Source organism: Triticum aestivum, chromosome 4B (assembly GCF_018294505.1).
Source record: "Triticum aestivum cultivar Chinese Spring chromosome 4B, IWGSC CS RefSeq v2.1, whole genome shotgun sequence".
In the NCBI taxonomy this organism is placed as follows: Eukaryota; Viridiplantae; Streptophyta; class Magnoliopsida; order Poales; family Poaceae; genus Triticum; species Triticum aestivum.
Genome location: NC_057804.1, coordinates 593,808,385 through 593,835,654, shown reverse-complemented (window position 1 = coordinate 593,835,654; position 27,270 = coordinate 593,808,385). Strand labels below are relative to the sequence as shown.

At 48.2% G+C, this 27,270-nt stretch overlaps 2 protein-coding genes and 1 non-coding gene across 3 annotated transcripts; 2 read left to right on the top strand and 1 right to left on the bottom strand.

Moving 5' to 3' along the window:
- Window positions 1-5,256: 5,256 nt before the first annotated feature.
- Window positions 5,257-9,450, top strand: LOC123093451 (uncharacterized). The gene is made up of 5 exons (XM_044515424.1): window positions 5,257-5,502; window positions 5,960-6,226; window positions 6,452-7,610; window positions 7,712-7,858; window positions 8,618-9,450. The coding sequence occupies exons 2-5, from the start codon at window positions 6,170-6,172 to the stop codon at window positions 9,091-9,093; spliced, it is 1,839 nt and encodes a 612-aa protein (XP_044371359.1). The 5' UTR covers window positions 5,257-5,502; window positions 5,960-6,169; the 3' UTR covers window positions 9,094-9,450.
- A 347-nt stretch (window positions 9,451-9,797) lies between these two features.
- On the bottom strand, window positions 9,798-9,883 carry TRNAY-AUA (transfer RNA tyrosine (anticodon AUA)). Its single transcript is given in 2 exon segments — window positions 9,798-9,833; window positions 9,847-9,883. It is a non-coding gene; the product is annotated as a tRNA-Tyr (tRNA).
- Window positions 9,884-13,810: 3,927 nt separating this feature from the next.
- Window positions 13,811-15,173, top strand: LOC123093453 (ice-structuring protein). Its single transcript, XM_044515425.1, has 2 exons — window positions 13,811-14,079; window positions 14,771-15,173. The coding sequence occupies exons 1-2, from the start codon at window positions 13,969-13,971 to the stop codon at window positions 14,924-14,926; spliced, it is 267 nt and encodes an 88-aa protein (XP_044371360.1). The 5' UTR covers window positions 13,811-13,968; the 3' UTR covers window positions 14,927-15,173.
- The last annotated feature ends 12,097 nt before the right edge of the window (window positions 15,174-27,270 follow it).

Sequence of the window (27,270 nt, the reverse complement as noted above, 5' to 3'; positions counted from 1 at the left end):
TGAAATTTTATAAGGGATCATCTTATTTACTACCGTCGTCCTAAGTAAACAAGATGCATAATACATAATAAACATCACATGCAATTATATAGTTGTGACATGATATGGCCAATATCATATAGCTCCATTGATCTTCATCTTCGGGGCTCCATGATCATCTTGTCACCGGCTTGACACCATGATCTCCATCATCATGATCTCCATCATCGTGTCTTCATGAAGTTGTCACGCCAACGACTACTTCTACTTCTATGACTAACGTTTAGCAATAAAGTAAAGTAGTTTACATGACGTTATTCAATGACACGCAGGTCATACAAAAAATAATGACAACTCCTATGGCTCCTGCCGGTTGTCATACTCATCGACATGCAAGTCGTGAATCCTATTACAAAGAACATGATCTCATACATCACAATTCATCATTCATCACAACTTCTGGCCATATCACATCACATGATCAATCGCTGCAAAAACAAGTTAGACGTCCTCTAATTGTTGTTGCATCTTTTACGTGGCTGCAATTGGGTTCTAGCAAGAACGTTTTCTTACCTACGAATCACCACAACGTGATTTTGTCAACTTCTATTTACCCTTCATAAGGGCCCTGTTCATCGATTCCGCTCCAACTAAGGTGGGAGAGACAGACACCCGCCAGCCACCTTATGCAACTTGTGCATGTCAGTCGGTGGAACCGGTCTCACGTAAGTGTACGTGTAAGGTTGGTCCGGGCCGCTTCATCCCACAATACCGTTGAGCAAGAAAAGACTAGTAGAGGCAAGTAAGATGACAAAATCCACGCCCACAACAAAGTTGTGTTCTACTCGTGCAAAGAGAACTACGCATAGACCTAGCTCATGATGCCACTGTTGGGGAACGTTGCAGAAAATTAAAATTTTTCCTACGGTTTCACCAAGATCCATCTATGAGTTCATCTAAGCAACGAGTCTAGGGAGAGAGTTTGCATCTACATACCACTTGTAGATCGCGTGCGGAAGCTTGCAAGGTGATGATGTAGTCGTACTCGACGTGATCCAAATCACCGATGACCTGCGCCGAACGGACGGCACCTCCGCGTTCAACACACGTACGGAACAGCCACGTCTCCTCCTTCTTGATCCAGCAAGGAAGGGAGGAGAGGTTGAGGGAGATGGCACCAGCAGCAGCACGACGGCGTGGTGTTGGTGGAGCTGCAGTACTCCGGCAGAGCTTCGCTAAGCACTATGGAGTTGGAGGAGGTGTTGGGGAGGGAGAAGGAGGCAACCAAAGGCCAAGGACTCAAGGTATGAAGTCCCTCCTCTCCCCCACTATATATAGGGGTGCCAAGGGGGGTGGCCGGCCCTAGGAGATCCAATCTCCTAGGGGGTGCGGCGGCCAAGGGGGGTTTCCCTCCCCCCCAAGGCACCTAGGAGGTGCCTTCCACTAGTAGGACTCCTCCCCCTTGGAAACCCTAGGCGCATGGGCCTTGTGGGGCTGGTGCCCTTGGCCCATGTAGGCCAAGGCGCACCCCCTACAGCCCATGTGGCCCCCGGGGATGGGTGGCCCCACCCGGTGGGCCCCCGGGACCCCTCCGGTGGTCCCGGTACAATACCGATAACCCCGAAACTTGTCCCGATGCCCGAAACAGGACTTCCCATATATAAATCTTTACCTCCGGACCATTCCGGAACTCCTCGTGACGTCCGGGATCTCATCCGGGACTCCGAACAACATTCGGGTTACTGCATATACATATCCCTACAACCCTAGCGTAACTGAACCTTAAGTGTGTAGACCCTACGGGTTCGGGAGACATGTAGACATGACCGAGACTCTCTTAGTCAATAACCATCAGCGGGATCTGGATACCCATGATGGCTCCCACATGCTCCTCGATGTTGTCATCGGATGAACCACTATGTCGAGGATTCGATCAAACCCTGTATGCAATTCCCTTTGCCAATCGGTACGTTACTTGCCCGAGACTCGATCGTCGGTATCCCAATACCTTGTTCAGTCTCGTTACCGGCAAGTCACTTTACTCGTACCGTAATGCATGATCCCGTGTCCAACACCTTGGTCACATTGAGCTCAATATGATGATGCATTACCGAGTGGGCCCAGAGATACCTCTCCGTCATACGGAGTGACAAATCCCAGTCTCGATCCGTGTCAACCCAACAGCTACTTTCGGAGATACCTGTAATGTACCTTTATAGTCACCCAGTTACGTTGTGACGTTTGGTACACCCAAGGCATTCTTACGGTATCCGGGAGTTACACGATCTCATGGTCGAAGGAAGAGATACTTGACACTTGCAAAGCTCTAGCAAAACGAACTACACGATCTTTTAAGCTATGCTTAGGATTGGGTCTTGTCCATCACATCATTCTCCTAATGATGTGATCCCGTTATCAACTACATCCAATGTCCATAGTCAGGAAACCATGACTATCTGTTGATCACAACGAGCTGGTCAACTAGAGGCTTACCAGGGACATAGTGTGGTCTAAGTATTCACACGTGTATTACGATTTCCGGTTAATACAGTTATAGCATGAATACAAGACAATTATCATGAACAATGAAATATAATAATACTTTTATTATTGCCTCTAGGGCATATTTCCAACAAGCCTCCGCCCAGATGGCGCGTGGATCCGGCGTGCGGCGCGTCATCGCTGCCTCGCCAGAGGCGATACGCTCCGTCTGGCGCCCGAACGCCTTTAGGCGGATACGCAACCCCTACGTTGGCGCGTCAATGACGAGCCATTCATGGCCCGTCCGCTGAGTGTATGGTGCGTCATGCCCACCTTGCGAGGGAGAGGGTGTAGGAGGTCACAACAACTCTCACGGCCGACCTCAGCGAGGCAGAGTTGCACTCTTTTGTGCCTCAATGGATGACCTGCAACCCCGGACGGTGTAGCCAGATCGTGGTGGACGTGCCGGCATGCCCCGAACACGACAGATCAATTGTCGACCTCACGTCGACTGGCACCGTCAAGGCTTCGAACTCCAACGAGAAAGAGTAGGGCATGGGGAACGACGACGCCTCGAGTCCTGTGTGTAGGTGTGTGTCCCATGTCCTACTCTATATCGTCGGTGATTGGAGCAACACTTCAAGGGGCGCAACCGGCCGCCGGACATCGGCACGGTGGAGGCGGACGACCTCCGCTTAAATTAGGTTTCACGTTGCATGTAATTGTATGGATTTAAGGTTCCGTAATTGATGTATCTGGTTGTGAAAATGATTTTGATGTGTTACCAGTCATTATTTGCGGACGTGCCCGGGCGTGCCCATGGGTATTATTTGAGGGGTTAGATTTGGTGTATTCGGTTGTAGATGCTCCAAGGCTACCCAATTTATTATATCTTCATTTATATCATATACATTAAAATGTGGATGTAGATATATAACTTTCAATGAATCGTATCTCAAAGATCTATCATTTAATATGGTTTGTGGGAGAACAAATATGAGTTGTCATTATTTTAGTGCTAAGAGCTATATCTAGGTTAAGATATGATTTTTTTGCAGGGGTAGATTAAGATATGATAACTCTCTCTTTTTCTCATTAACTAGGTTGTCACATTAGATTTTACTTCGAGCAAGTGCAATAAGGTGACATAGACGGGTTATAAGGATTTGAATATCATATATTTGCTTAGTTGAAAAGGAAAAAGAATAGGAGAGAGAAGGAAATCGGGCTATAGAATAAGAGCCCAAGAACACTTTGTGAGATTGTATGGTGGGCCAACCATTAATAAATTAGTACATATTTAAAACTTACTATTGTACATGTTGACTACTAGGTTGACTCTAAATGGCATGAAAACACCTTATACTACCTCCATCCTGGTTTATTGTTCGCCTTCGTATTCTGTGATAAAATTTCCACCTTAGATTTAACTAACAAAATGTTAATACATGTAAGCAAAAATAATATCACTAGAAACTATGTTCAAATGCGAATCCAATGATATAATTTTTGGTGACATACATTGTTATTTTCTTACTTAAATCTATTATCAAATTTTGGCACAAAATACTGAGGAGACCAATAAACCAGGATGGAGGTATTAACCGATTATTGGTTGTATTATTAATCATGTTCTTAGACATCGTGATTACGATATAGTCTAAGATGAAGCGCTGAGATTGTCCTAATTTTTGTATGAGTTTTCTCTCGAAAGGCGAGCGCTATATTATTTAGTAAATATCATTATGTTTAATGAAAAAACCATTTTTTTGATGAGATATTTTTTTTCGTGTTGTAAGCGGCAGAGGTATGGAAATACTTCATTTTCCCCCAAAATACAAGGTGTATTGATTTTTTTCTTTGTAAAGTGAAACTTCTGTATTTTTTCCCAGGAAACTGTCGATCTATTCATCTTCAATCATGGTAGTACAGCGAACACCATAAATAATAAAAATTACATCTAGAATTATAGACCACCTAGCGATGACTACAGACACTGAAGCGAGTCGAAGGCGCCCCGCCATCATTGCCCCTCCCTCATCGGAGCCGGGCACAACTTGTTGGACAGTCGGGAAGACGTTGTGTGACTAAGTTTAAAAACAAATATCAATGCCTTATCCACAGTAAACTATAAATCAAAACCTACAATACCTAGTTAGTATCATTAGATTAAACTAAACATTTTTTTACAATATAGATGTTGATATATTTTCCTCTCGGCTTGGCCAGAAACATTACGCTTTTAGAAAAATAGTAACATGCCTTATATTTTGAAACGGAGGGAGTTTTAAATTACAACTGTGGTTTACTTTGTATATATCGGCCCATATTAATGTTTTCCAAGTATAAAGTATTAATTTTGTAATCTCAGTTGATGTGGAGTATGCAACGAGATTGCCCTTATGAACATCAATTAATCGGCCCATATTAATGTTTTCATGATAGACGGGCACTGCTGCCACTACCGGACAGCGCCGAACACTATATTGATATATGGTAACGCCATTCAGCCTGCTCGTGCCGCCAAAAAAACAAATTAATAGTCGCAGCACAACGTCCCAAAACCAGAAAGAGGCCAGTGTCTCCATGCGAGCGCCAAAGTCAAACCCCAAACAAGCAAACACATGCGCTTCCATCGCTCGCCGCAACGGTCCGGACCCGGAGCCAAAGGATACAGACGGACGTTTGGTTCGTTTCGTTGCGAGACCGGTGCACGCACGCACGCACGGGTGGGTTGGGTCTTGGGTGGGTTGTGTGGGTGACGTCGGAGGCCGTAGCTGCCGTGCCGCGCCCGCGCGCGCGCAGTCCGTCCCTCCTCTCCTCCGATCGATCCCGACCCCTCTCCCTCGCTCCTCCCTCCCTCGCTCGCTCGCCTATAACTACCGCCCGCTCCCCCCGGCCGCTCCCACTCACTCGCTCCCCCGTTCGATCCCCACACTCCTCGCCCGCCCTCTCGATCGACACCGCCCGGGGCTGACAACGAGATCGCTGCCGCCCCGCCGGTTCTTGCTTCCCTCACTGATCCTTGGCGATCTCGGGCAGGTAATGGCCTCTCCTCCTGATATTTTTCTCGCCATTTTTAGGCCATAGGACGCACGGCCCAGGTTCCACATCACAGAAGGACGATGATAGTATCGATGCTGGGGTTCCGGGGACTCCAGTGCTTGGCTACGATCCTACTAGATCAACACCAAGATATCTTTGTTCGGCCAGGGGGCACCAGAGCTTTGTTACGATCCTAGATCAGCACGAAGATATCTTTGTTCGGCCAGAGAGAAGGCCGGAATGGACTCTCCGCTATCCTTCCTAGGCGCCAGCCAGCCTGCCAGCCTGCCTGCCACCGCATCACAACCACCGCCCGCCCATCGCTACCAGCGCTATAGAACATGACGGAACATAGTAGTTTTCCTGCCATTAACCGATCGCGAGATACTGACAGGACACTACTCTGCGCTGCGAAAAGGTCTGATCATCCATCGCGCTCTTCTTCTTGTTGCAGCACGCACGCAGCGCCCTTCACTCTGGACTTCTCCCCGCGCGGCGCGATAACCGGCGTGCCGGCGAGGGTGGATGCGGGCGCCCTTCCTGTCCCGGCGTTCCTCCTCTTCAAGGGATCTCCGATAGACAACGGCTGATCGGGCAACCACAACGCCTTTGTGTTCAGAAAGCAGCAATTCAACGAGAGTTGAGGCGTGAGTCTTGATCCGAGATGGCCAAGATCAGCTGCTTCTGTGCTCTGCTCGGTGGCAAGAGCAAGAAATCCAAGGTCTGTGCTCATCTCTCTGTTTTTCGTTAATTAATGATTAATTAACCAGTTTGGGGTGGCCAGCGAGTGCACTACTGTACACAGGCTCTTTACCAAGCCTGTTAATTAGTAACTAGTACTTGGCACACTCGTCACGTGTTTGCACTGTATTGTATTGACCTCTGTATATTTCAACTGTAGTATTTAATTAGTTTGTGTACGGTCAATCCATGGCGTGTGTCGCAGGATGTGAAGAAGCTTCCGTACGCCAAAAGGGCCAACGGAAGCGACTGGCAGAAGGTGAAGCCGGTGGAGTCCATGGACGGGACGGTCGCCGCCTCCATCGACAACAGCGCCCCAGCATGCCGCGACACAAAGGTTGTCGCCGCGACACCCGCCGAGCTGCCATGCCAAGGCCGTGACGACGACAAGGCCTCACCGGCGAGGGACGTCGGCCTCGCCGGAGGCGCAGCCACGGACTCGTCCGGCTACAACAGCGACAAGGATGCTGCCGGCACCGGCACACCGGACGTCGTGAGCGAGTTGCCGTTGCCGGCGACTCCGGCGAGGCTGGAGCGCTCGTGCTCCAACATCGAGACGGCGAGGCCTGGCTGGAAGGCCTTCGACCTGCTGCTGCCGCCGGCCAAGTCGCGCTCCCACGGCGACCTCGCGGCCTTGCCCGCCGGCGCCGGTAGCTTGTTCGCCAGCCCCAACGGCGCGCCGGGCGGCTCCAGCCCGGCGCCGTCCGTGAAGTCGACGTGCAGCGCGGACCGCGTGATGCTGAAGCGGAGGTCGTCCAGCCAGGTGCTCCCGTCCCGGAGCCGGAAGCTGTGGTGGAGGCTGTTCATGTGGAGCCACCGGAACCTGCACCGGCCTGGTGCGGCCACATCGAGCACCTTGCCACCCGCGGGCACAGACCACCAGCAGCAGCACGACGGGTACACGTCGGACACGTTCGGCGCGGCCGCGGACGGCAAGAACAAGGAGATCGCCGAGGTGGAGGAAGAGCCGACGTGCGCGAACCAGTGGGTGGCGTTCTCGGCGGAGGCCTCGTCGTCGCTGGACCGCGTCAGCGCGTGGGTGAGCAGCCTCGGGGACGGCGCGCTGATCCACGGCGAGGAGCAGGACGAGGAGGAGGAGGAGGAGGAGGGGAACGGCATCACCGAGACCGAGATCGAGATCGGCGAGCCGTCGGGGACGACGAAGGGCCACGCGCAGGCGCAGACGCGGCAGAAACGGCGCAGCAGAGCGGCGGAGGAGGCCGTCCAGCAGGCGAGCAGCATCGTGCAGACGCTCAACGCCTTCTCCTCGGTGGCGCACATCTCCGGCATGGGGCTCAAGGCCGTGCCCATGATCTCGGCCTTCTCCAGCCTCCGGGCGGTGAACCTCTCCGGCAACTTCATCGGTAAGTAAATCGATACCACATTTCTACACTAGATGATGATCGATCGGCAGCACATGTGGAAGTGACTGACATGGCATTCGCCGGTTCGATTCGGCATGCAGCTCACATCTCGGCTGGGTCGCTGCCCAAGGGGCTGCACTCGCTGGACCTGTCCCGGAACAGCATCGCCAGCATCGAGGGCCTGCGGGAGCTGACGCGGCTGCGCGTGCTCAGCCTCAGCTACAACCGGATCGCGCGCATCGGCCACGGTAAACCATCTCCGTTTTCTTCTCTCGGCAACGGACCATGAATCCACCACCATGGATCGCGTCAGTTATTCTGCATGCCCTTCCTTCACTCCATTCCAGTACTACGTACGTGCTCAGCTGAAAGCCAGCTATACCTTGTACGTACATTGTTCAGCGTTGCCGTGTCCACACGGACCGCCCGCCCGCCCGGTAGCATTACGAGCGAGCGGCCAGATCTTGGCCCAGGCTAGCTAGGCACAGCACTGTAGTAGGGAAAGGGTGGTCCGAACGAACGAGCGACAGGCTATTCGTACGCACAAATTGATGAGCGTACAGGGGACAACGCACCAGTCGTGTCACCGGCCGGTACCAATACGCCGCGCTGGAAAGAACCTCTCTCTGGTTACGGACGGCCGACCGATATGGACATCTCGCATTCTGCTTTTTTTCTTGGGATGTTGCTCTGACGATCCTCGTCACCGCATCACATAGTACCTGGTACGTTCTAGAGTAGCAGCTTGCTCAGGCCTTGGGAACCGAGTGGATCCGTCACAGCTTTGCTCATCCCAGACGCACGTACATGCGTGTGACTGACCGACTGGACGCAGCCGCCACGTCGTGGTCCACTCGGTCGGTGGCTGCTCCTTTATGAGCTCATCTCTGCAGATCGTCCTTTGTTAAATTTGTTGCTACCACTGCAGAATTATGATCCTGTCAGAATTTCACCAAACAGTTCGAGCTTTGAACCTCTCGACTGGCCACTCCTTGAAAACATTCCAGGGCTGTCGAGCTGCACGGCGATCAGGGAGCTGTACCTGGCGGGGAACAAGATCAGCGACGTGGAGGGGCTGCACCGGCTGCTCAAGCTGGCGGTGCTGGACCTGAGCTTCAACAGGGTCACCACCACCAGGGGGCTCGGCCAGCTCGTGGCCAACTACAACTCGCTCAAGGCGCTCAACCTGCTGGGCAACCCCGTGCAGGCCAACGTCGGCGACGACGCGCTCCGCAAGGCCGTCTCGGGCCTCCTGCCGCTGCTCGCCTACCTCAACAAGCAGGCCCTCAAGCCGCAGAGCGCGCGGGAGGCCGCCAAGGACAGCGTCGCCAAGGCCGCCCTCGGGAACAACCGCTGGAGCTCGCGGCGGCGCGCGAGCTCCACGGCGCGCCGGCTCGGCCAGAGCCCCGGCTCGTCGTCGGCCAAGAGGGAAGGGAGCAGCAGCAGGAGCAGGCCCCTGAACGGGGTTCAGGCCAGGAGGTGAGACCATCGGGCAAGGAGCAACTTCAGATGCCACAGATGGCATTGTCACGTTGATCACCCTGGACTGGACGGCGTTGAGTTGAGACTCTGCGTACTGCTGGAAATAACTGCAAACGTTGTGAGACCCGAAAGGTGTGCTTGGAAAAGAATTGTAGTAGTAGTGTTTCAAGCCTTTCCTGATGAGCCCAAAATGATTCAGGAAAGAAGAAATGACATGCGGATGCAGTCAGGATTCATGTAAGTTGCGAGGGTCGACCAAATTTGTAAAGCCAAGTAAAATGTTTGTAGTTTTTTTTAGGTCTAAGCATTGTTGTTTGAAAATGTTGTCGTTGGCTCCTAAGCTACTTCCATTTGTCCATTGCCGTTGAGGAGCTCAATTGTACTCCCTTCGTAAAGAAATATAAGAACACTCTTATATTTCTTGACGGTAGAGCTCGAGTGCCGAGGGAGGTTGGTTGTTCTTGTTGGTCGAAGCGCTATGTATTTGGTTTTCTGTTTTCCCTAATGCATACTTTGCAGTAGAAAATCTAATTAGAGGCCATGGGTAATCCTTTTTTTAAGAAAGGTAGAAAATCTAATGAGAAAAGGAAAACATCAGACATTATTTTACTGAGGTAGACTGACAAGGCGGTGGACCGGCTCTTCGATCGTTTAGCACTTTGCTCGAAAATGAAGGAGACTTGGCAAAAAGAAGCAAAAATAAAATCCGACCTACCGGATTCAAACCAGTGACCTAAGGATTAATCTGCAACGACTATAGTCCTCCGCTCTACCAACTGAGCTAAGGTCGGTTTGTGTTCTCAACTGGATCAGATGCTATAAATCTATGGCTAAAAGGACAAAGACAGGAATTCCATCCATGAACCATATCGGCATCAGGGTAAAGCAGTGGCGAATCTAGCATGATAATGAAGAGTAGGCTCAAACATCAAATTCTAAGCCCAATTAGCAATTGCATTGTGATTCTTACGTGTAAAGCACATAAATATAATTGTTAAGTGGTATGGTTAGCTGAAATATGTTTCTGAAGGGTAGGCTTAAGCCTGATGAAGCCCACCTAGTAGACTCGTCACTGGGGTAAAGGATCGTGCATGCTATACGGGCACTGAATGGATGCACTACAAGCAAACTTTTGATCCTTGGGTCAATGTTCGGCTGTCTTTGTGTGCAAGTCAATCTTTTGCGAGGGAAGTCAATCATAACATATTTGAGGAAAAAATTTATGCTAACATTTTACTGCTGGCACTCTAAAATGCCCAGTATTGTGCTTACTTGCATGATGGTACGTTGAAAATCTCTCTTTCATTTCGAAGTTCAACCACATTTTATCAATACATTGATTTGAAAGGTGCGGATTTAGCCGACTGATGAGCGGAGGCAGGGCAAATAAGCAGTGCGTGCCATTAGAGGAAGGGAGCGGGTTCACCTTTGACCGAGCTCGTGAGATCCGCCCTCCATGATGGTGGAAGGTGATATACTCCACTCTCCTGGAACAACGACATGTGCAGGTATATGATGGTGGCGTCCTGTTTTGCCAAAAGGTGCTTCATTCTGGTCCTCATAGATGTCGAGGGATCATTTTCGATGTGCGGTGTATACGGGAGGGAAGGTCACCACCATCGGGCCGGTGTTTGAGATCCCGTGTCATTGGCATAGTCGGGAGAGCAAATTTTGCCGTCTCATGTATATGCATCACTAGCAAAAGCCGATGTGTGTAATCGGCAAATGGTGGTTTCCCTCTCCTAAGCTCATCATGCGCAGTGGTTGCATAGCCCACCGGTTTTGTGCCGATGGAGGATTGGGACATGCATGATTTAGAGAGTTTGGTGCAATCGAAGCGTGGATTAAACTCACATAGACCGGAGTTGTGTTCAATGGATTCAGATGGTGTAAGAGAGAGCGATGACGAACCATGCGCCAAAATTGTCGTCAACCAATAGGCACCGGAACCTAATAAATCATGTGGGTTGCTATTGAAAAGTGCTTCCACTTCACCGATATTGGTCGGCATGCTCCTGCCAATAAGGGGTTCGCAATGATGCAGATCTCTGAGTTGGAGGTGACGTCTTCAATGGCATGGAGATTGTGCTATGGATTTGGATGTTTGTCTTTGGAATCTCATAGGCCAAAACATGTCAGCATGAAACAAATTCACTTAAGGGCAAGTAGCGGTTAGTGGGAAGAGGTGTAAACATCTCGATCATTCGCTTACTTCCCATCCAACTCTAGACCAAGTATTCGTGGTTCCCTAGGTGGTGGTGGTAGCAACACACACTTTACAAACAACATTTCGGTCAGAGTAGCAAAACAAAACATTATAGTGGGTTTGACAAATAAACAACATGATTAATTTCAAAAAATCAAATAAAATTTAACTATTGCAATATTTTAAAAATATTATGGCCGTGAAGTTTCAATCATCATTGAGACTCTCTTCTATCTTGATCTCCTAATGTCCACCCCCTTGTGGTTTGAAGGGGGTATTCCGTCTCTATCTTGGTGTATTCCGTCTTATGGTTGATTTGGTCTCTTTCTCACGCATAGAGGATATCCAACTATTTCAAGACACAACACCCGACTGCGAAAAAGACCGATAATTAGCCCACTCGACCAAATGCTATGAACTTACCGGTCCAAAGTTTTTGTTCCAGTTACCAACAATTTTTCACTTCTTACATTTCTAACAAGTAAAAATGTTACTTCGGGAAAATCTACCTCTCTCGTTTCGTACAACCATATATTTATCTAGAGCTATATCATTCTAACATCAAAACTGAAGTGTGGCGACACACACATTGTGACCTACTTCCTATACAACAAATAACATAAAACTATCACAATTCGGGTTAGAGTTCTAAAAAATTACTCCCTCCAAACTAAAAGTACAAGAATTATTGTGGAATGGAAGGAGTATCACCTTTTTTTACCGATGCTTCCCAACTTTGAGGGCACTACGTTGCCAAAAACTACCATGGCAACCGTTCGAGACGAAATTGATCACTATTATGACATGGTTGGTCCATTCGTCAGGGCTGATGTGGCACACATGTCAACTCCGTTAGGTTGGACCATTAAGCTGGCTGTTACGACAGATGGGCCCAGATGCCGGTCCATAAAAAGATATTTTAATATATATATCTTTTTTTTAATAAAAGAGAGCTCTTTCTCCGATTTCATTTAACAAAAATCACAGTGTCCTGTGATTACAAACTAAGAGAAAGCAAAAGAAAACCCAAATGACATTTTAACAAAGTTACAGACACATCCCTGGCATGTGCAAAGAGGACCCCAAATCTTAGATAAAAAAATGGAAATGTTAACGCCCACACGCGTGGGCATTTGCATCTCGCCCACACGCGTGGATCCGCGTCTGTTTGTGAGCGCACGAATCTTGGCATGTTTTTAGTGCCACGTAGGACTGGCCTGGTGTGTGGACGTTGATCGGGTTGCCCACACGGCCGTTTCACCACAAGGGAGGGGCTGGTGTGTGGACTTTCAGCAGTTCGCCCACACGCCACTTTTCACGCACGCACAAGGGCTAGTGTGTGGCAATTTGCCATCTTGCCCACACGCCCGTCTCCTCTCCCACACCCAAGCTGCTAGTTGCCATGTGTTTTGCAGTGCACATGGCAACTGCCCTAGTGTGCTTTATAAGCAGGTGGCAATTCTTTTTTTACCCGAGTTGCCATGTGTTTTGCAGGGTACACGGCAACTGCCTAATGTGCACGTAAGCAGATGGCAACTCTCTTTTTACCGAGTTGCCATGTGTTTTTGCATGATACATGGCAACTGCCCTAATGTGCACGTAAGCAGATGGCAACTCTTCCTTTTTACATGGCAACTGCCCTAGCATGCTTGTGAGCACATGACAACTCTCTCAACTGCCTAGTGTTAGTATGTGGCAACTCCTAAAGTTTTAAAATCATGGCAACTACAGTAGACCAGACTATACATGGCAACTGCAGTTGAGCAACCATGGCAACTGCAGTTAAACGAACATGGACGATGGTCTGGACCATGGCAACTGCGGGCGCGCGGTGACTGTCACGCGTGGCGTGCGGGACCACGAGGTACGAGGCCTGACATACGAGGCGTGTGTGCGTTATCTACTTCGCCCACATACACACGTGTGAGAGAGATCGGGAGGGAAAAAATGTGTGAGCATTACTTGTTTTGCCCACACATAGGTGTGTGGGCTGTCCCTCTTATACACCACACAAAATGTGTGGGCAGACTTCCTAACGCCCACACGTGTGTCATTTATCGGCGTCAAAAAAAAAATACAATCAGGCCCTCCTCGTGAAGCTCCGGCCGCGCAAGCTGGTCCGGATGGCGATGCATCTGTAGCTGCCGGAGGGCCATTGGCCGGGTTGCCATTGTGATCTACTTTCTGTATGGGCGAGCCTCGAGACATTATGGATGGGATCGGATCATCTCCATGGAGTTCACGTACCAATTTCATGGATCGAGTCAGTCACAGAGCACGGTGGCTGATCAGATCACTGAGAGACGTTGCACGGTGCAGGGCAGTCATTGCATTGCCATTTCGGTGCGCAGTCCGCTTTAGATGAGAGATGGCTAGTGCTGCCATTTTTCCAGCTCCGGTTTCACATGCGGTGCTCATGTGAAGTGAACGCCCAAACACCACACGCGGTTTCCACAGTCCATAGCTCGTGCTTTTGAGAGGAGTTTCCGCGAAACATGAGCCTATCGGGGCCGTCCTACTGGAGCCTCTGCTACACCCGAAACGAGAAACAAATTATTCTCGATCGTTTGGCTGCTGGCCACAGAGCACTTCGCCCCACAGCGCATACCCTTCCTCCATCTCTCACCACTCTCTCTCTCTCTCTCTCTCTGTCAAGTGTGCACGGAGATCATGGACAATCCTCCGGCCGCGGCGGCGGCCGCCGCCAACAACGTGGCCAATCCTCCGGCAGTGGCAGCGGCGGCCAACAACGTGGCCAATCCTCCGGCGGCGGCACCTGCGGTAATGTGGTTCACAAGTCACAATCATTTCTGTCAAAAGTATATCGACGCTGATGCTTTCCTCCATCCTTGATTATGCTCAGTTTTCTCTACGTGATCGGCAGTAAATTACTACTTCCTCGCTAGCTAGCGAACGATCTGACATATATGTAGTAGAGAGTTATAGGAGTACCTCGTGACAATCGCTTGATGGAATTAGTACAAGGTGTTCAGATTCGAGCTACAGCTTACATGTAGGCCAATTTTAGTTTTCTACCTACGTGTTCTTGTTTCAATTTGGCTTGGCCAGATCAAATCAGAGCTATACAGCGACTCCACGAGCTATATTTGCCTCTCGCTCTCTTTAGAAAATCTGCTGCTAGTAGATCATAAGCAAGGCGGTGTTAATTTGAAGCTGTATAGTTTCCCATAGCTTGGTTGCAGATAAAAACCCTCGTTACTTTTCCTGACGATCGAACCGGCGAGGGACATGTGCTTGCAACTTTACTATCGGGGACGACTTTAAAAGGAACATGTGCTTGCACACTGGCATCGCCGTTGAACTGAACTGACCCGTTGAGCTGAATTAATGTCACCGCCGCAGCTAAAAACCCTTGTTAATTTTCCTGACGAACGACCGAAGCTTGCAAGCTTTCACATGTCGTACGCTGAACTGAAGTACTGAACTGACCCGTTGAGCTCAACTGATGCAGGCTGCTCCAGCAGCGAATGCCGCCGCCGCAGCGCGCGCCGCGCGGCACACCGCCTGGAAGAAGAAGGACAAGAAGGTTGCAATCATATCTCTAGTCGTTCTGGCGATCGTCCTGGTTCTGATTGCGGTGCTGTGCCTCCAACCCTGGAAAAAGTAGAGAGCGTGGCGTGCTCTGAGTGCTTCTGTGGGATCGAGGGACCTGATCGTGTGCGTGGTTAAGGAGTACTACTACGTCCAACTTATATATGCAGTTTGTTCTTCGTACCATCTATGTCTAGTTCATTGTGGACCAAGTAAAAATTCAGATTGGTGTGCCGACGATGAACGTGCAACAGCTGCTTAATTAGAGCTCACTCAAGTCAGTACTGTGCTCTGATAATATATTTTTTCTTCGGACGTGCTTATAATCTTCTTTATGGGCTGTTGAAGCTACGAGAGCCGAACTTCACCTAGCCATGTTCAAATTCGCAATGTACATTTAGTGAGATTCGCCGACTGTTTCTGACGTTCATAAACTTTAATGTGCAGTCAGGTTGTGCCCTCGTGTGATATTATGCTTGGAAGCCCGCAAAAAAGAAAGAATGATTATATTCATGGTGTTGTGTGTGCGTCCAAAAAAGACCAAAACCCACACCCCTCCCCAAAATTGCACAATAAAGCATAGATTTGCACTAGTTAATGGTATGCAACTTTAGAGAAACTTCGGACCCAAGGGGCAGCTAAAAAGCTCCCTCGAGCATATAATAATAATAATAATAATAATAATAATAATAATAATAATAATAATAATAATAATAATAATAATAATGTAATATTTATATCAATTACAAAATTATGTTTTACACAAGCACATATACCATTTCGCATGTTTACTATATTTCACAAGCAAAGGACAAGTTTTGTCTCCTGAAAAAAGTCAGTGCTGTAAGCAACTTTTTAAGCATTAAATTGTGTTTCTAATTTCCTGCAAAAAATACGTTTTTAACATAAACGACATGAAACGTGTACATGTATAAATTTTAGGCAGCTGTATTAACACAATTGGTTTCCATAATGAAATCGGAGGGGGAACCCTCTTTATAAAAGAAGTATACAAGTATGTTTTTTTCCAGATTGTTTTGACTTGTAAACGATCTTTTTCCCTCTCAGTTTGCTTATGTGAAGACTAACTTCTAAAACGTAGCCGTCGCCTCCTCCCATCGTCTCCTACCTCCCCACCCCCTTTCCATCGCTGCCGATAGAGTCCAGTGGCCAGGCTAAGTATCAACACAAGTCGATGAAGGCGGCGGCGTGGAGCTAGGTCTTTGTTCTGGAAGTCTTTGGCGGCGAGATGCAATCTGCGGATGACGACTTGAGGCACATGATATGGCTATGTAGCGGCATCGATGGTGTTTTTGGCCGGACTGATGATCTTTGGTGGCAAGCCATCGGCGGATGTGATTCTAGTTAATGGGATGCGAGCGGCAACGACATGCATTGCGTCCCGATGAGGCAGTCCTCAGCTTGGGAGCGCGTATGGCTCCATGGTCCTGCGCTGCTAGGCAGCTCTCGCAATGGGAAGGAGAGTCTTGGACCTTCAAATCCGGTGACAACGACAAGTATGTTTTCACGGACCAATTCTATGTCACATGCAAGGACGGCGGAGCATGAGGACACTTCGTGAGTGCTGGAGTGTCCCAAATTGGGATTTTGGCGGTACCGACGACCTTCCTCCCTCGCCAATCTCCGTCGTATGTGTGAAGGCGGCCTTCATCGTTCGGAGCCTTTGATGGAGACTAGCACTTGTTGGGGCTTGACACTGTCTGCTTATGCGTGCATGGTGTTCACTTGCATGGCATCTCGGGTTAAGACCGTGCTACGCATGTAGCTACTGCGATTCCGAAAAGTGGTGGCAACAATATATGATCACTTGTGTGGCATCTTAGGTCAAGACTATGCTACGCATGTAGCTACTGTGATTCCAAAAAGTGGTGGCGACAACACACGATGACTTCAATTTGATGGTGGTTCTCGAATACCTAGTCTCGAGCTCCAGGGTGAAATCTTAGGTTTGACCCTAGTTGGTTATACATGGCAATGGCGGTGTTTTGTGTCTTAACCTTGTTAAAGGAGTTGCTTAGATTTGCTCATACTTTATCTTCAGGGTGAACCAAGGATCTGACCATTGGTGGTTGGATCCAGTGACAACGGCGTTTGAGCGTTGTTCCTTCCTAGAGGCATTGCTACTCACTAGTGCAGAAATGCTTACACACAATCTTAATTGGTGGCGCGCCACTTTCAATCTATGCCACCACTATTTCTCCAAAATACTGGTGTCATGGCAATATTTGGTACGCCAAGACTGATAGGTTACTGGTGACGTGCCTTCATTTTCACATGCCACTAGTGTGTGGGGCCAAGTGTACACACCCAATATATGTTATGAAGGAGTTTTGGAGATGGAGAAGGTTCTAAACACTATCACTTGCAAGGTGTTGCAGGAGATGAACTCTTTATTGGCTGTACCATACACCGAAGAGGAGATTAAATGCGCTCTTTTCCATATGTCTCCTTTGAAAGCTCCTATCCCGAAAGGTACCCGGCCAAAAAAATTCAGCATCATTGGGAACTGTGTGGACCGGATGTCACTCAAACATTTCTTAAAATTGTTGAGGGATGATACGTCCATTTTGCATCATGCTTTTATATCGATATTTATTGCATTATGGGCTGTTATTACACGATATGTCACAATACTTATGCCTATTCTTCCTTATTTTACAAGGTTTACATGAAGAGGGAGAATGCCGGCAGCTGGAATTCTGGGCTGGAAAAGGAGCAAATATTAGAGACCTATTCTGCACAACTCTAAAAGTCCTGAAACTTCACGGAAGTTATTTTTGGAATTAATAAAAAATACTGAGCGAAGAAAGTACCAGAGGGGGCCCACACCCTGGCCACGTGGGTGGGGGGCGCACCCTACCCCCCGGGCGCGCCCCCTGCATCGTGGCCCCCCTGGCAGTCCTCCGGTGGCCATCTTATGCTATATGAAGTCTTTTACCCTGGAAAAAAATCATAAGCAATCTTTCGGGACGAGACACCACCGCCACGAGGCGGAACCTTGGCGAAACCAATCTAGGGCTCCGACGGAGCTATTCTGTCGTGGAAACATCCCTCCGGGAGGGGGAAATCATCACCATCGTCATCACCATCCACTACAAAAAAAATACACATCCGTGACATTTTGGGCCGAACGAAACTTTTTTCTGTCATACATATGACACTTCTATGACGATAATTGTGACAAAACCCGGTATCATCATAGATGTGGTGGGCTCCTACTTCTATGACAAAAAATCATGACAGAAAATGGGCTTTTCGTCCTGGGCTGGCCGGAGACGCAGCTGCATGACATTCTTTGGGCCGTCCATGACGGAAAAAACTGTGGTAGAAGCAAGGGCGAGGAAAATTTCGGAGAGTTCCCGGTTACGGTGGGAGGTCGGGGCCGAGCGATGCGCGTTTCTCTCGTACACGTATGCGCGTGTGTGCGAGGCATTGGCTCTAACTGAACCCGAGCAAGGCGTTGGGCTCTAACTGAACCTGAGCGATTGCACTGCAGGCTATGCGTTACTGAACCCGAGCGATCGATCGATGGCTGTTAACTGAACCCGATCGAGTGATTCCTTCGCTACTGCTGCTAACTTAAGCCGATCGATGCTGCCTCTCTGTATGAACAGTGAGCGTTGCTAGGGGGTTTGGATGAACAATGAGCGGTGGCGTTGCCTCTGGATGAACAGGACCCCGTGGTGTGGAGGGCTGGATGAATAGGACGACCCCGTGGAGGGCTGGATGAACCGTAGACGGTGGAGGGGTGCCCGTGGAGGGGTGGTTGAACAGTAGCCGATGGAGTAGCACACGGTGGAGGCTGGATGAACAGGAGCCCGCGGAGGCTGGAGGAGATCGACGGTAGCCCATGGAGGCTGGAGGAGGTCGACGGTGGAGATGAATAGTATCCTGTGGAGTCCCGTTTTGCGATACACCACGCCCCTCCTGATGAACAGGACCCCCGTTTCGACCGTAGCGCTCCAACACAAGTCCGTTTCGTCCGTTTTGCGGTACGCCACACCCCTCCCAATCAACAGGACCCCCGTTTCGACCGTAGGAGGTCTGTTTCCTCCGTTTTGCAGTACGTCCACTGTTGGAAAAGGCAGTGCCTAGGAGGCGCTTAGGCACGCTTAGGCGCTAGGCGATGGCAAAACGCTTCTCCTAGGGCATAAGCGGAAGTCTAGGCAGGTCAAGCAAGAAATCTTACCGTATTGCATTAATATGCCAAACATGCCATATTCATATGGCAAAAGCCGATAGTTAATCATTAATATGGCCTCAATTAATATAGTTACACATATAATACCACAAATACACCCTAATACTTAAAACTATATTACCGCCTAGGTTGCGCCTAGGGCGCTTAAGCGCCGCCTAGGCACTAGGCGAAGGCCAATCGCCTCGTTTACGCCTACTGCTTTTTCCAACGTTGTACGCCAGACCCCTCCCGATGAACAGGATCCCGTTTCGAACGTGGCCGGTTGAACACAAGGCCGTTTCCTCCATTCTGCGGTACGCCAGGCCTCATTTCCATCGCCTGTTCCGTCCAAGCCCTCCCGATGAACACGACGATGCATTCCGTTCCGACCCAGCTGGTTGGCTCCCACGCGTTCCGTTGCCTCCCGATGAACACGACGCATTCCGTTGCCTCCCCATGAACATGACGCATTCCGTTGACTCCTCATGAACACGATGATGACGCTGTTTCTCCATTCTGAACCAGCCATGTACACGAGTCCTGGCCGTACGTATGCACGAGTAGGCATTCGAGACCCCGCCCGTATGTACCTACGTGGCCGTATTTTCTTTCTTGCACCCTAGCCGTTGTACGTACGTGTACATGCTACATGCGCGCCTCTACTACGACACGTGCGTGCCTCTACTACGACACGTGCGCGCCTTTACATCCACCAGTATGTACGTACACGTTCGCGACCAAAATGACAATGCTATGTACGCTTCGACCAGGTGGGTCCCGACTGTCAGGCACTTCCTTGCGTGCGAAGATGTAGCTGGTGGGTCCCAGCAGTCAGGGGGGCGAATTGTTTTTTTTCGGAGGCACTTCCTTGCGTGCGAAGATGTAGCTGGTGGGTCGCAGCAGTCAGGGGGGCGAATCGGTTTTTTCCCGGACGCACTTCCTTGCGTGCGAAGATGTAGCTGGTGGGTCCCAACAGTCAGGCGGGCGAATCGTTTTTTTTGCCCGGACGCACTTCCTTGCGTGCGAAGGTATAGCTAGTGGGTCCCAGCAGTCAGCAGGGAAACGTTTTTTTCGCGAAATACGGTGGCCCATCCGGTGGGTCCCAGCTGTCAGGTGGAGGAATAATTATTTTGCGCGTAATAAGGAGGCACTTCCTTGCGGCTGCCGTGGACCCAGCTGTCAGCCTCTCCATGTACAGTACTCTTTCGATGGAAGTCGATCGTTGACCACATTGACCATGCCGCGCCGAGAGCACCACGGCGGTGGAAGACGGTGAGGCCTAGGAAGAAGACGACATGGAGCCGGGGAAGACGCAACAGTGGATGCCCATGCGTAGAGGAGTATGAGGGTTCACTTGTTCGGCTGCGGCGTGAGGCTGCCGTCGCCGCAGAATAAAAGGGGGTGTGGGTGAGTGGAGGGATGGCCTGGCCAGCGGCAGGAGTAGTAGGGGGCGGTGAGGACATCATACGGTCACTGCAGCTAGAATTGTTCATATTGACTAAGTTGACAAAGCCCTCCGCCCCCTCAACTTAGTGGACCCACAAGTCAGCTTCCCACCAAGGTGAGTCCCAGCCAGTAGGGGAAGTATTCATTTTTTTCTACTTAATAAGGAGGCACTTCTGGTGGGTCCGACCTGACAGCGGGGGCAACATTTTTTTGCGAAATACGGTGGCCCGTCAGGTGGGTCCCAATAGTCAGGGGGCAAACATTTTTTTCCGCAAAATATGGTGGCCCATCCAGTGGGTCCCTGCTGTCAGTTGGAGGAATCATTATTTTCCGCGTAATAAGGAGGCACTTACTTGCTGCGGCCGTGGACCCAGCTATCAGACTCTCCACGTACAGTATACTTCCGATGGAAGTCGTTCCTTGACCACGTTGATCACACCGCGTTCTGTTGCATGCATGCGTGCATGGGCGTGGTGCGTCCCCACTGTTAGCCTCTCACGTACAGTCATCTTCCGATGACTCTCGGTTGTTGACCATGTTGACCACACCGTGCCGAGTGCACCCAGACTGGAACGACCCGGAGATGGGGAAGACGGGGCAGTGGAGTCGCAGATGGAGAGGAGTGGGAAACTTCACTGGTGCGGGTGCACGGCAGCACAGCCGCGGTGCCGCCCACGGGAGACAGGAGCAAGAATAGAGGTTGAAGAAGGAGCACGGCTGTTGGATTAACATCCAACGGTCCAGCTGCTAGAATCATTTGTTGATTAAGTTGACAAAAGCCATGTGTACACGTCCGCTTAGTAGGCCCACAAGTCAGCCACCAAATCTGACGGGTCCCAACTGTCAACGGGATGAATAATATTTTTCGCAAAACAAGGAGGCACTTCCTTCCATGCGGAGATACAACCGGTGGGTCCCAGCTGTCAGGTGGAGGAAACATTTTTTTCAGCTTAATAAGGAGGAACTTTCCTTGCGTGCGACCATGGACCTCATGGGTCCCAGTCGTCAGGCTCTCCACGTACAATCCTCTTCCGATGACTCTCATTTGTTGACCACGCCGCACCGAGCGCAGTGAAGCGGTGGATGACGGCGAGGCCCCGGACAGGAATGACTTGGAGATGGGAAGACGTGGCAGTGGAGTTGCAGATTGAGAGGAGGAGAAGGGTTATAACTGGTTCTGTTGCGGCGTGGGGCTGTAGTCTGTGGAGAATAACAGAAGGTGTCGAGGGGTGGAGGGATAGCCTGGCCGACGGTGGAGTAGCGCTTCACAGCGATGTGTGCTAAGCAGAGCTCTAGCCGCCGGAGGCCGGACCAGGCGGTCCCGGCGACGCTGGAGGAAGAAGACGAGAGATTGAAGGTGCATGCAGGCCGTTGAATATAAATCCAATGGCTGTGGATGACACAATCATTTGTTGACCAAGTTGACAACGCCCTGCGTAGGCTTCGATCTATTGACCCACATGTCAGCCTGCAAAACCGTGGCATATATTTAACCCATGTTTTCTAGAATATACAGTCCATTTGCTGGGCTGGGTGAACAGATAATTTCGCCTCAATCAGGTCCATTTATATTTTCTAAGAAATCACAGCCCATTTGCACTTCCTTGAAATACACGTATTAGGTGGGCTCGTTATATATATAATGTTATGTTAGAAGGAGCAATTAATATCAAAGAATAAACCAGAGAGGCACATTATATATATATATAATTAACAAATTAGCGAGTTATTGCTCAAAATAAAAATGAGCGCGTTATTATTAAATTGGTCCTTAAAATCTTCGCAAGATTTTGTACACAATCACTAGGATTTTCCTTGCCTGTGAGTCAAAAACAACCAGGATTTTCCTTGCCAACTTCCGTTAAACATTTACTTTTATAAGTTAATAACACGTGGGATGTTTTTATAATGTATATATAAGGAGTGCGGCTAATCTGCACCCGGGCTCATCTGCACCCACGCTTAGAAAAAAATTCAACAAAAATACTAGAAAAATTCAAAAAATTCCAATTTTTTTGTGGTGGTAGATAATTTGACGCGTGAGGTGCGCCCCAAAATTCATCTCATTTGAGCATCTGAGCAGCTCTCGGCAAAAAAGACAAAATCAGGGTCTGTAAAAATGTTCACTGTTCACGCACTATTTTAACCCGATTTGTCTTTTTTGCCGAGAGCTGCTCAGATGTCCAAATAAGTTGAATTTTGGGGCGCACCTCACGCGTCAAATTATCTACCACTACAAAATTATTTGGAATTTTTTGGATTTTTCTAGTATTTGTTTTGAATTTTTTGCTGAGAGGGAGCAGATGAGCCCGGGCACCGTTTTGAGTTTTCGATATATAAGTCTCTATAAAATATACGATAATAGTAATAATATAAATATATATAATGTGGTTAGAAGGGAAAACATAAATTGGACACAGCATTATTATTCTTATATATAGATAAATAGAACAGAGACCTGCGTTTTATTAAAAAATACATTGGGCTGCCGATCTTTAAGAAAAAGCCCATAGGCCGGTATGGACCTCAAAAAATAAGTTGAAACCATTGTCTCCGTATGTCGTGGGCTACGCATGTCAAAATACAAAACCTAGGCCTAGCTGATACTTGTTCGCCCTCTGAAAAAAATGATACCAGATCCCCGAGCGAACTGGATTAAAGAGGGGGCCGGCGGCACGACTCAAGAAGCACATCAGGAGCGATTTTTCTTCTTCAGTGGATGGCTCTCGATAGCGTTTTTTACTTGCCTCTGCACCATACAACTTGTACTTTTAGCCTCCCAGTCCGTCATGGTGGACCAGCAACCCATTTGCTGGGCGGGCCAACCTACAGAAACCAGCACTCGATTTTTCATCAAGCCCCCAAAACAACGCAGTACTATGTTTGTTTTGAGGCCGAAAACATTACGACAGGGTTTGAGCGGGGGAGAGGGGAAGACAAAGTAATAAAAAGATTAAAAAGAGCTGATGCACCGTTGCTGCCCTAACAAAGCAGGTGCAATTCTTCTCGAGAAGAAGGTGTGCCGTTGACACCCACACGTCACATACCCCACAGTAGGCATACTAACAAGTTCACACACAAATACAACAGAAAAAGTAAACATTCGTATCAAACTCAGGTTCACAGGACACATTCATATTCGTAGCCAACATTCACTATCAACAACTCAAAAGATTCATATATACACAAGCTCGTCATATCTATGCATCCAAATGATTGATAGATCACATGACAATATTCATATATAATTCACAAAAAGATTCAGATATACACATGTTCAGTATGTTTATGCATCCAAATGATTGAGATCACAGCCAATATGATCCATGGACGAACTTTAATTACATAGGGTACAAACTGGTAAATGGTGTTCAATCGGATGTACTTCTTGCTAAAATTAGTTCTTGTACGAGTAAACTTTCGAGTACATAAGAGGCAGCACAAACAATCTGAACTTTGCTTGTAGGTTTATCCTCAAATAGTGGCCTTGTGCCGTGGGAGGTTTGAGCAACTTGGCCACTACTTTCATCCAACTAGTTTACTGGCTCATCTTTGTCCTGTATCTCGCCAAAATTCTACATTGCAGACGAGAAAGGAGGCGGTTGAGAAAATGAACCACCCAAATGTTTTGTGCAGTTCAACTAAAATGGAGCATCCTTGGCGTGCAGACTGATTAAGTGCCACATGAATATACGCGTCAACCAACTTGTCTGGAATCTTTAGACTCCATGCCATATAGTTCGCTACCATATGTGCCGATAACCAAAAGGCACAAGTTGGGACCAAAGACTGGACTGTGTTTTTTTGGGCTATGCACCAAGCAATATTTTTGGCGTTCACTCTCCTAATACTTGGAGTTTGACAATTGGTTGACGCTGGTTGATACTCGAATGAATATAGGCACTTCTTCTTGTCAATATCGATGCTTGTCTGAGTGAACTTTGGAGTACATAGCAGCAGCATAAGTACCTGTCCATCTGATCATTTTGTGCAGTTCTACTGAAATCACCTGATGTAATGATTTGCCTGCGAGTTCAGGCTCCAAATTACTCCTTTATGAAATCGGCAAACAGTAGCACAATACCAAATTACCAATACATATGACAAGCACAATAATCAGGATAAAGACCAGTACCAACCTGTGTGAGGTAGCATATGAATTACTATTTCCTTTGACTGGAAGCCGAGATAAGGGAAGCGACTGACAGCGAAGGAAGAAAGCAAGCCAAGATTAGCGACTGATAGGAAAGGACAGAAGCTGTCGAGGCAATGAAGCACCCAAAGTTTTTGTGCAGTTCCACCAAAATCGGGCATCCCTGTTGGCACATATATTGAGAGAGTGAGATTACTGTAATAGTGGGACTAGTTGATGAAACATACACTAACAAATAGAAGCACTGTCATTATCTTAATGGGTAAAGTTAGCAACATAGTAGTCTTGCTTAAAGAGAGGTATTAGTTTATTTAATCAGTGCCAATTAGCTCAACACTCAAAGCATTGCCATTTATCGTAGGTTGCAAAACATTAACGTGCAAAGATAAAGGAGTTTCTCATGACAGTAGCATGATACAAATAGAGATGACAACAAACTAACATGGATGAAGGCCTTAGGCCCGTACCAACCTGAGAAAAAAAGCTTATTCATGTAGTCCCATAAGAGATGATAAAGCACTCACTGGAATCACACAATAGTATACATTTTTGTGCACTTCAAATGTATGGTTGAAATCACTCTTGTTTACCAGTGCTGAGATTATATCGAAAGATTATCAAGAACTTCCAGCAGAGTTAAAGCACTGGCTGGGATACAGTTCATTGTATTATCTTGTGTTGTTCCCCTAAAATATATGATTGGCACAACATGATCCCTATTTGCACAAGTAGGAACAAGGTGAAACCTTCATTAGCTTAGTGAGAAAGGATAGAAAGACATTAGCATATTACTCAAACAGTAGCATCAAATTCATGATGGACAATATGCAAAACATTGCCTCATTGAACCAATGGCAATAAATTGACATGCAAAACAATAGCACTATTATGTCATGACACTAATAATATTCCCTCCCTGCTCCACCACATGATTCACCTCCATAGACAAACATACACACATACGTGATTCAACACAGGGTCCTACTAAAGATTTGTTTAACTCCAACAGGAAAATTAGACAATAATAAATTAGTGGCACTTAAGTACTCCTAATTAATTAAGTAAGACAGCAGAAGTGGAAGGGCTCCCTGGAGGATCGTCACACATGTAAGCTAGTCGTTGCTGGAGCCCTTGAATGGCCTCGACTGAGGCCTCTGGCTTCAGCAAGATCGCCTTGGCACTATTTATTATTATTCTTCTTCCTCTCCATGCTCTGTTTCTCTTTCTCCTCACCAGTTGGTGAAACCAAGTACATGATTGGCCCTCTAATTCAGAATTGGTTTTGTCAGTGAGGGAGTACAAGTGTAATAGTAAAAAATAGCATTATTTTCTCATGGCAGTCGGAAAATAGAGATGAACACATGCATTAAATATCATTCTTACCTAAAGGAGGGTTATGGCGCCAATATGGATGATGAGGATTGGAACACAGATCTCCCTTGTGCAGTTCCACTGAAATGAACCAACTGCTCCATTCTGACATTCCAGTTAAACATCACAAAGTCACTTCTTTTAAGAAGAGTTTTGTGCAGTGCACCAAAAGGTCACAACAGCAACCAGGTGAATTTGATATCCCTGTTTGCACAAAAAGGTACAGTGGAAACAGTCAGAGTCTCAAACAATTACAGGAAAAAAACATTTGGCTAAACTTGTCATGGCTTATAACAGTGGCATGGCTTCATTTTTACCAGGGACATTAGATTAAGAACAGCTAAAAATTTGGTATAAGGGCATGGGACAGTGGGTGCACCAGCAGTCCAGCACCATGCACGTAAACAGAGGCATAAAGTGGTGATTCATAGTTTGTTGCCCCGAGAAACAAACATCCAAGAAACATATCTGGGTTGGTCCCATTTTTGTTCACTCTAGCCACCTACTCCTATGTGTGGATAGCAAATCTAGTCCTGGTCATACCACTGTTTACAACGTTACCCCTATATTTCCCTTTTCGACCAAGAGACCGGTTGGATGGCCAGTCTGTACTACTTTCACCCCCTTTCCTTCCTGTTTGTACCAAGTCCGATGTACATGCTAAATTCCCCCACCCCCACTTTATTTCTTGTTTGAACCAAGTACTCCCTCTGTCCGGAATTACTTGTCATCAAAATGGATGTGTCTAGAACTCAAATACATCCAGATACATCAATGGAGGGAGTACAAGATTCGACTCCATGAAGTAGCTTTACCTCTAACAATAGAAAAAAATAGGTGACGTTGGACCATCCGATCGAGAGGGGCTGAGAGGTAGAAAATGATGCACATGCAACGACGTAGCGAGCTGGAGAAGTAGAGCTAAGGCAGTTTTGAACGAAGATATACCTGAAGGTCGTCAGGATGTGGATAAGTGGGCGGCGGGAGGCCGGATCCGCCCACAGGCAACGACGAAGGGATCGGAGGACCTCCCGCGCTGGCGCTCGGCCAGAGATAACGGTGCGGCCGGCAGTGGGTCTCCTCCCTCGCTGTCGACGACGGCCTAAACGCTGCCCCTCCTCCCCTTCACCGGTGAAGGGGGATACGTCCGGATCTGTAACCAACGGTGAGGATAGAAAGCTAGTGTTTTTTGAAGGGAGAAAGATAGTGTTACTACCCCTATCTTGTTTAGATCTGGAGAGGATGAGAG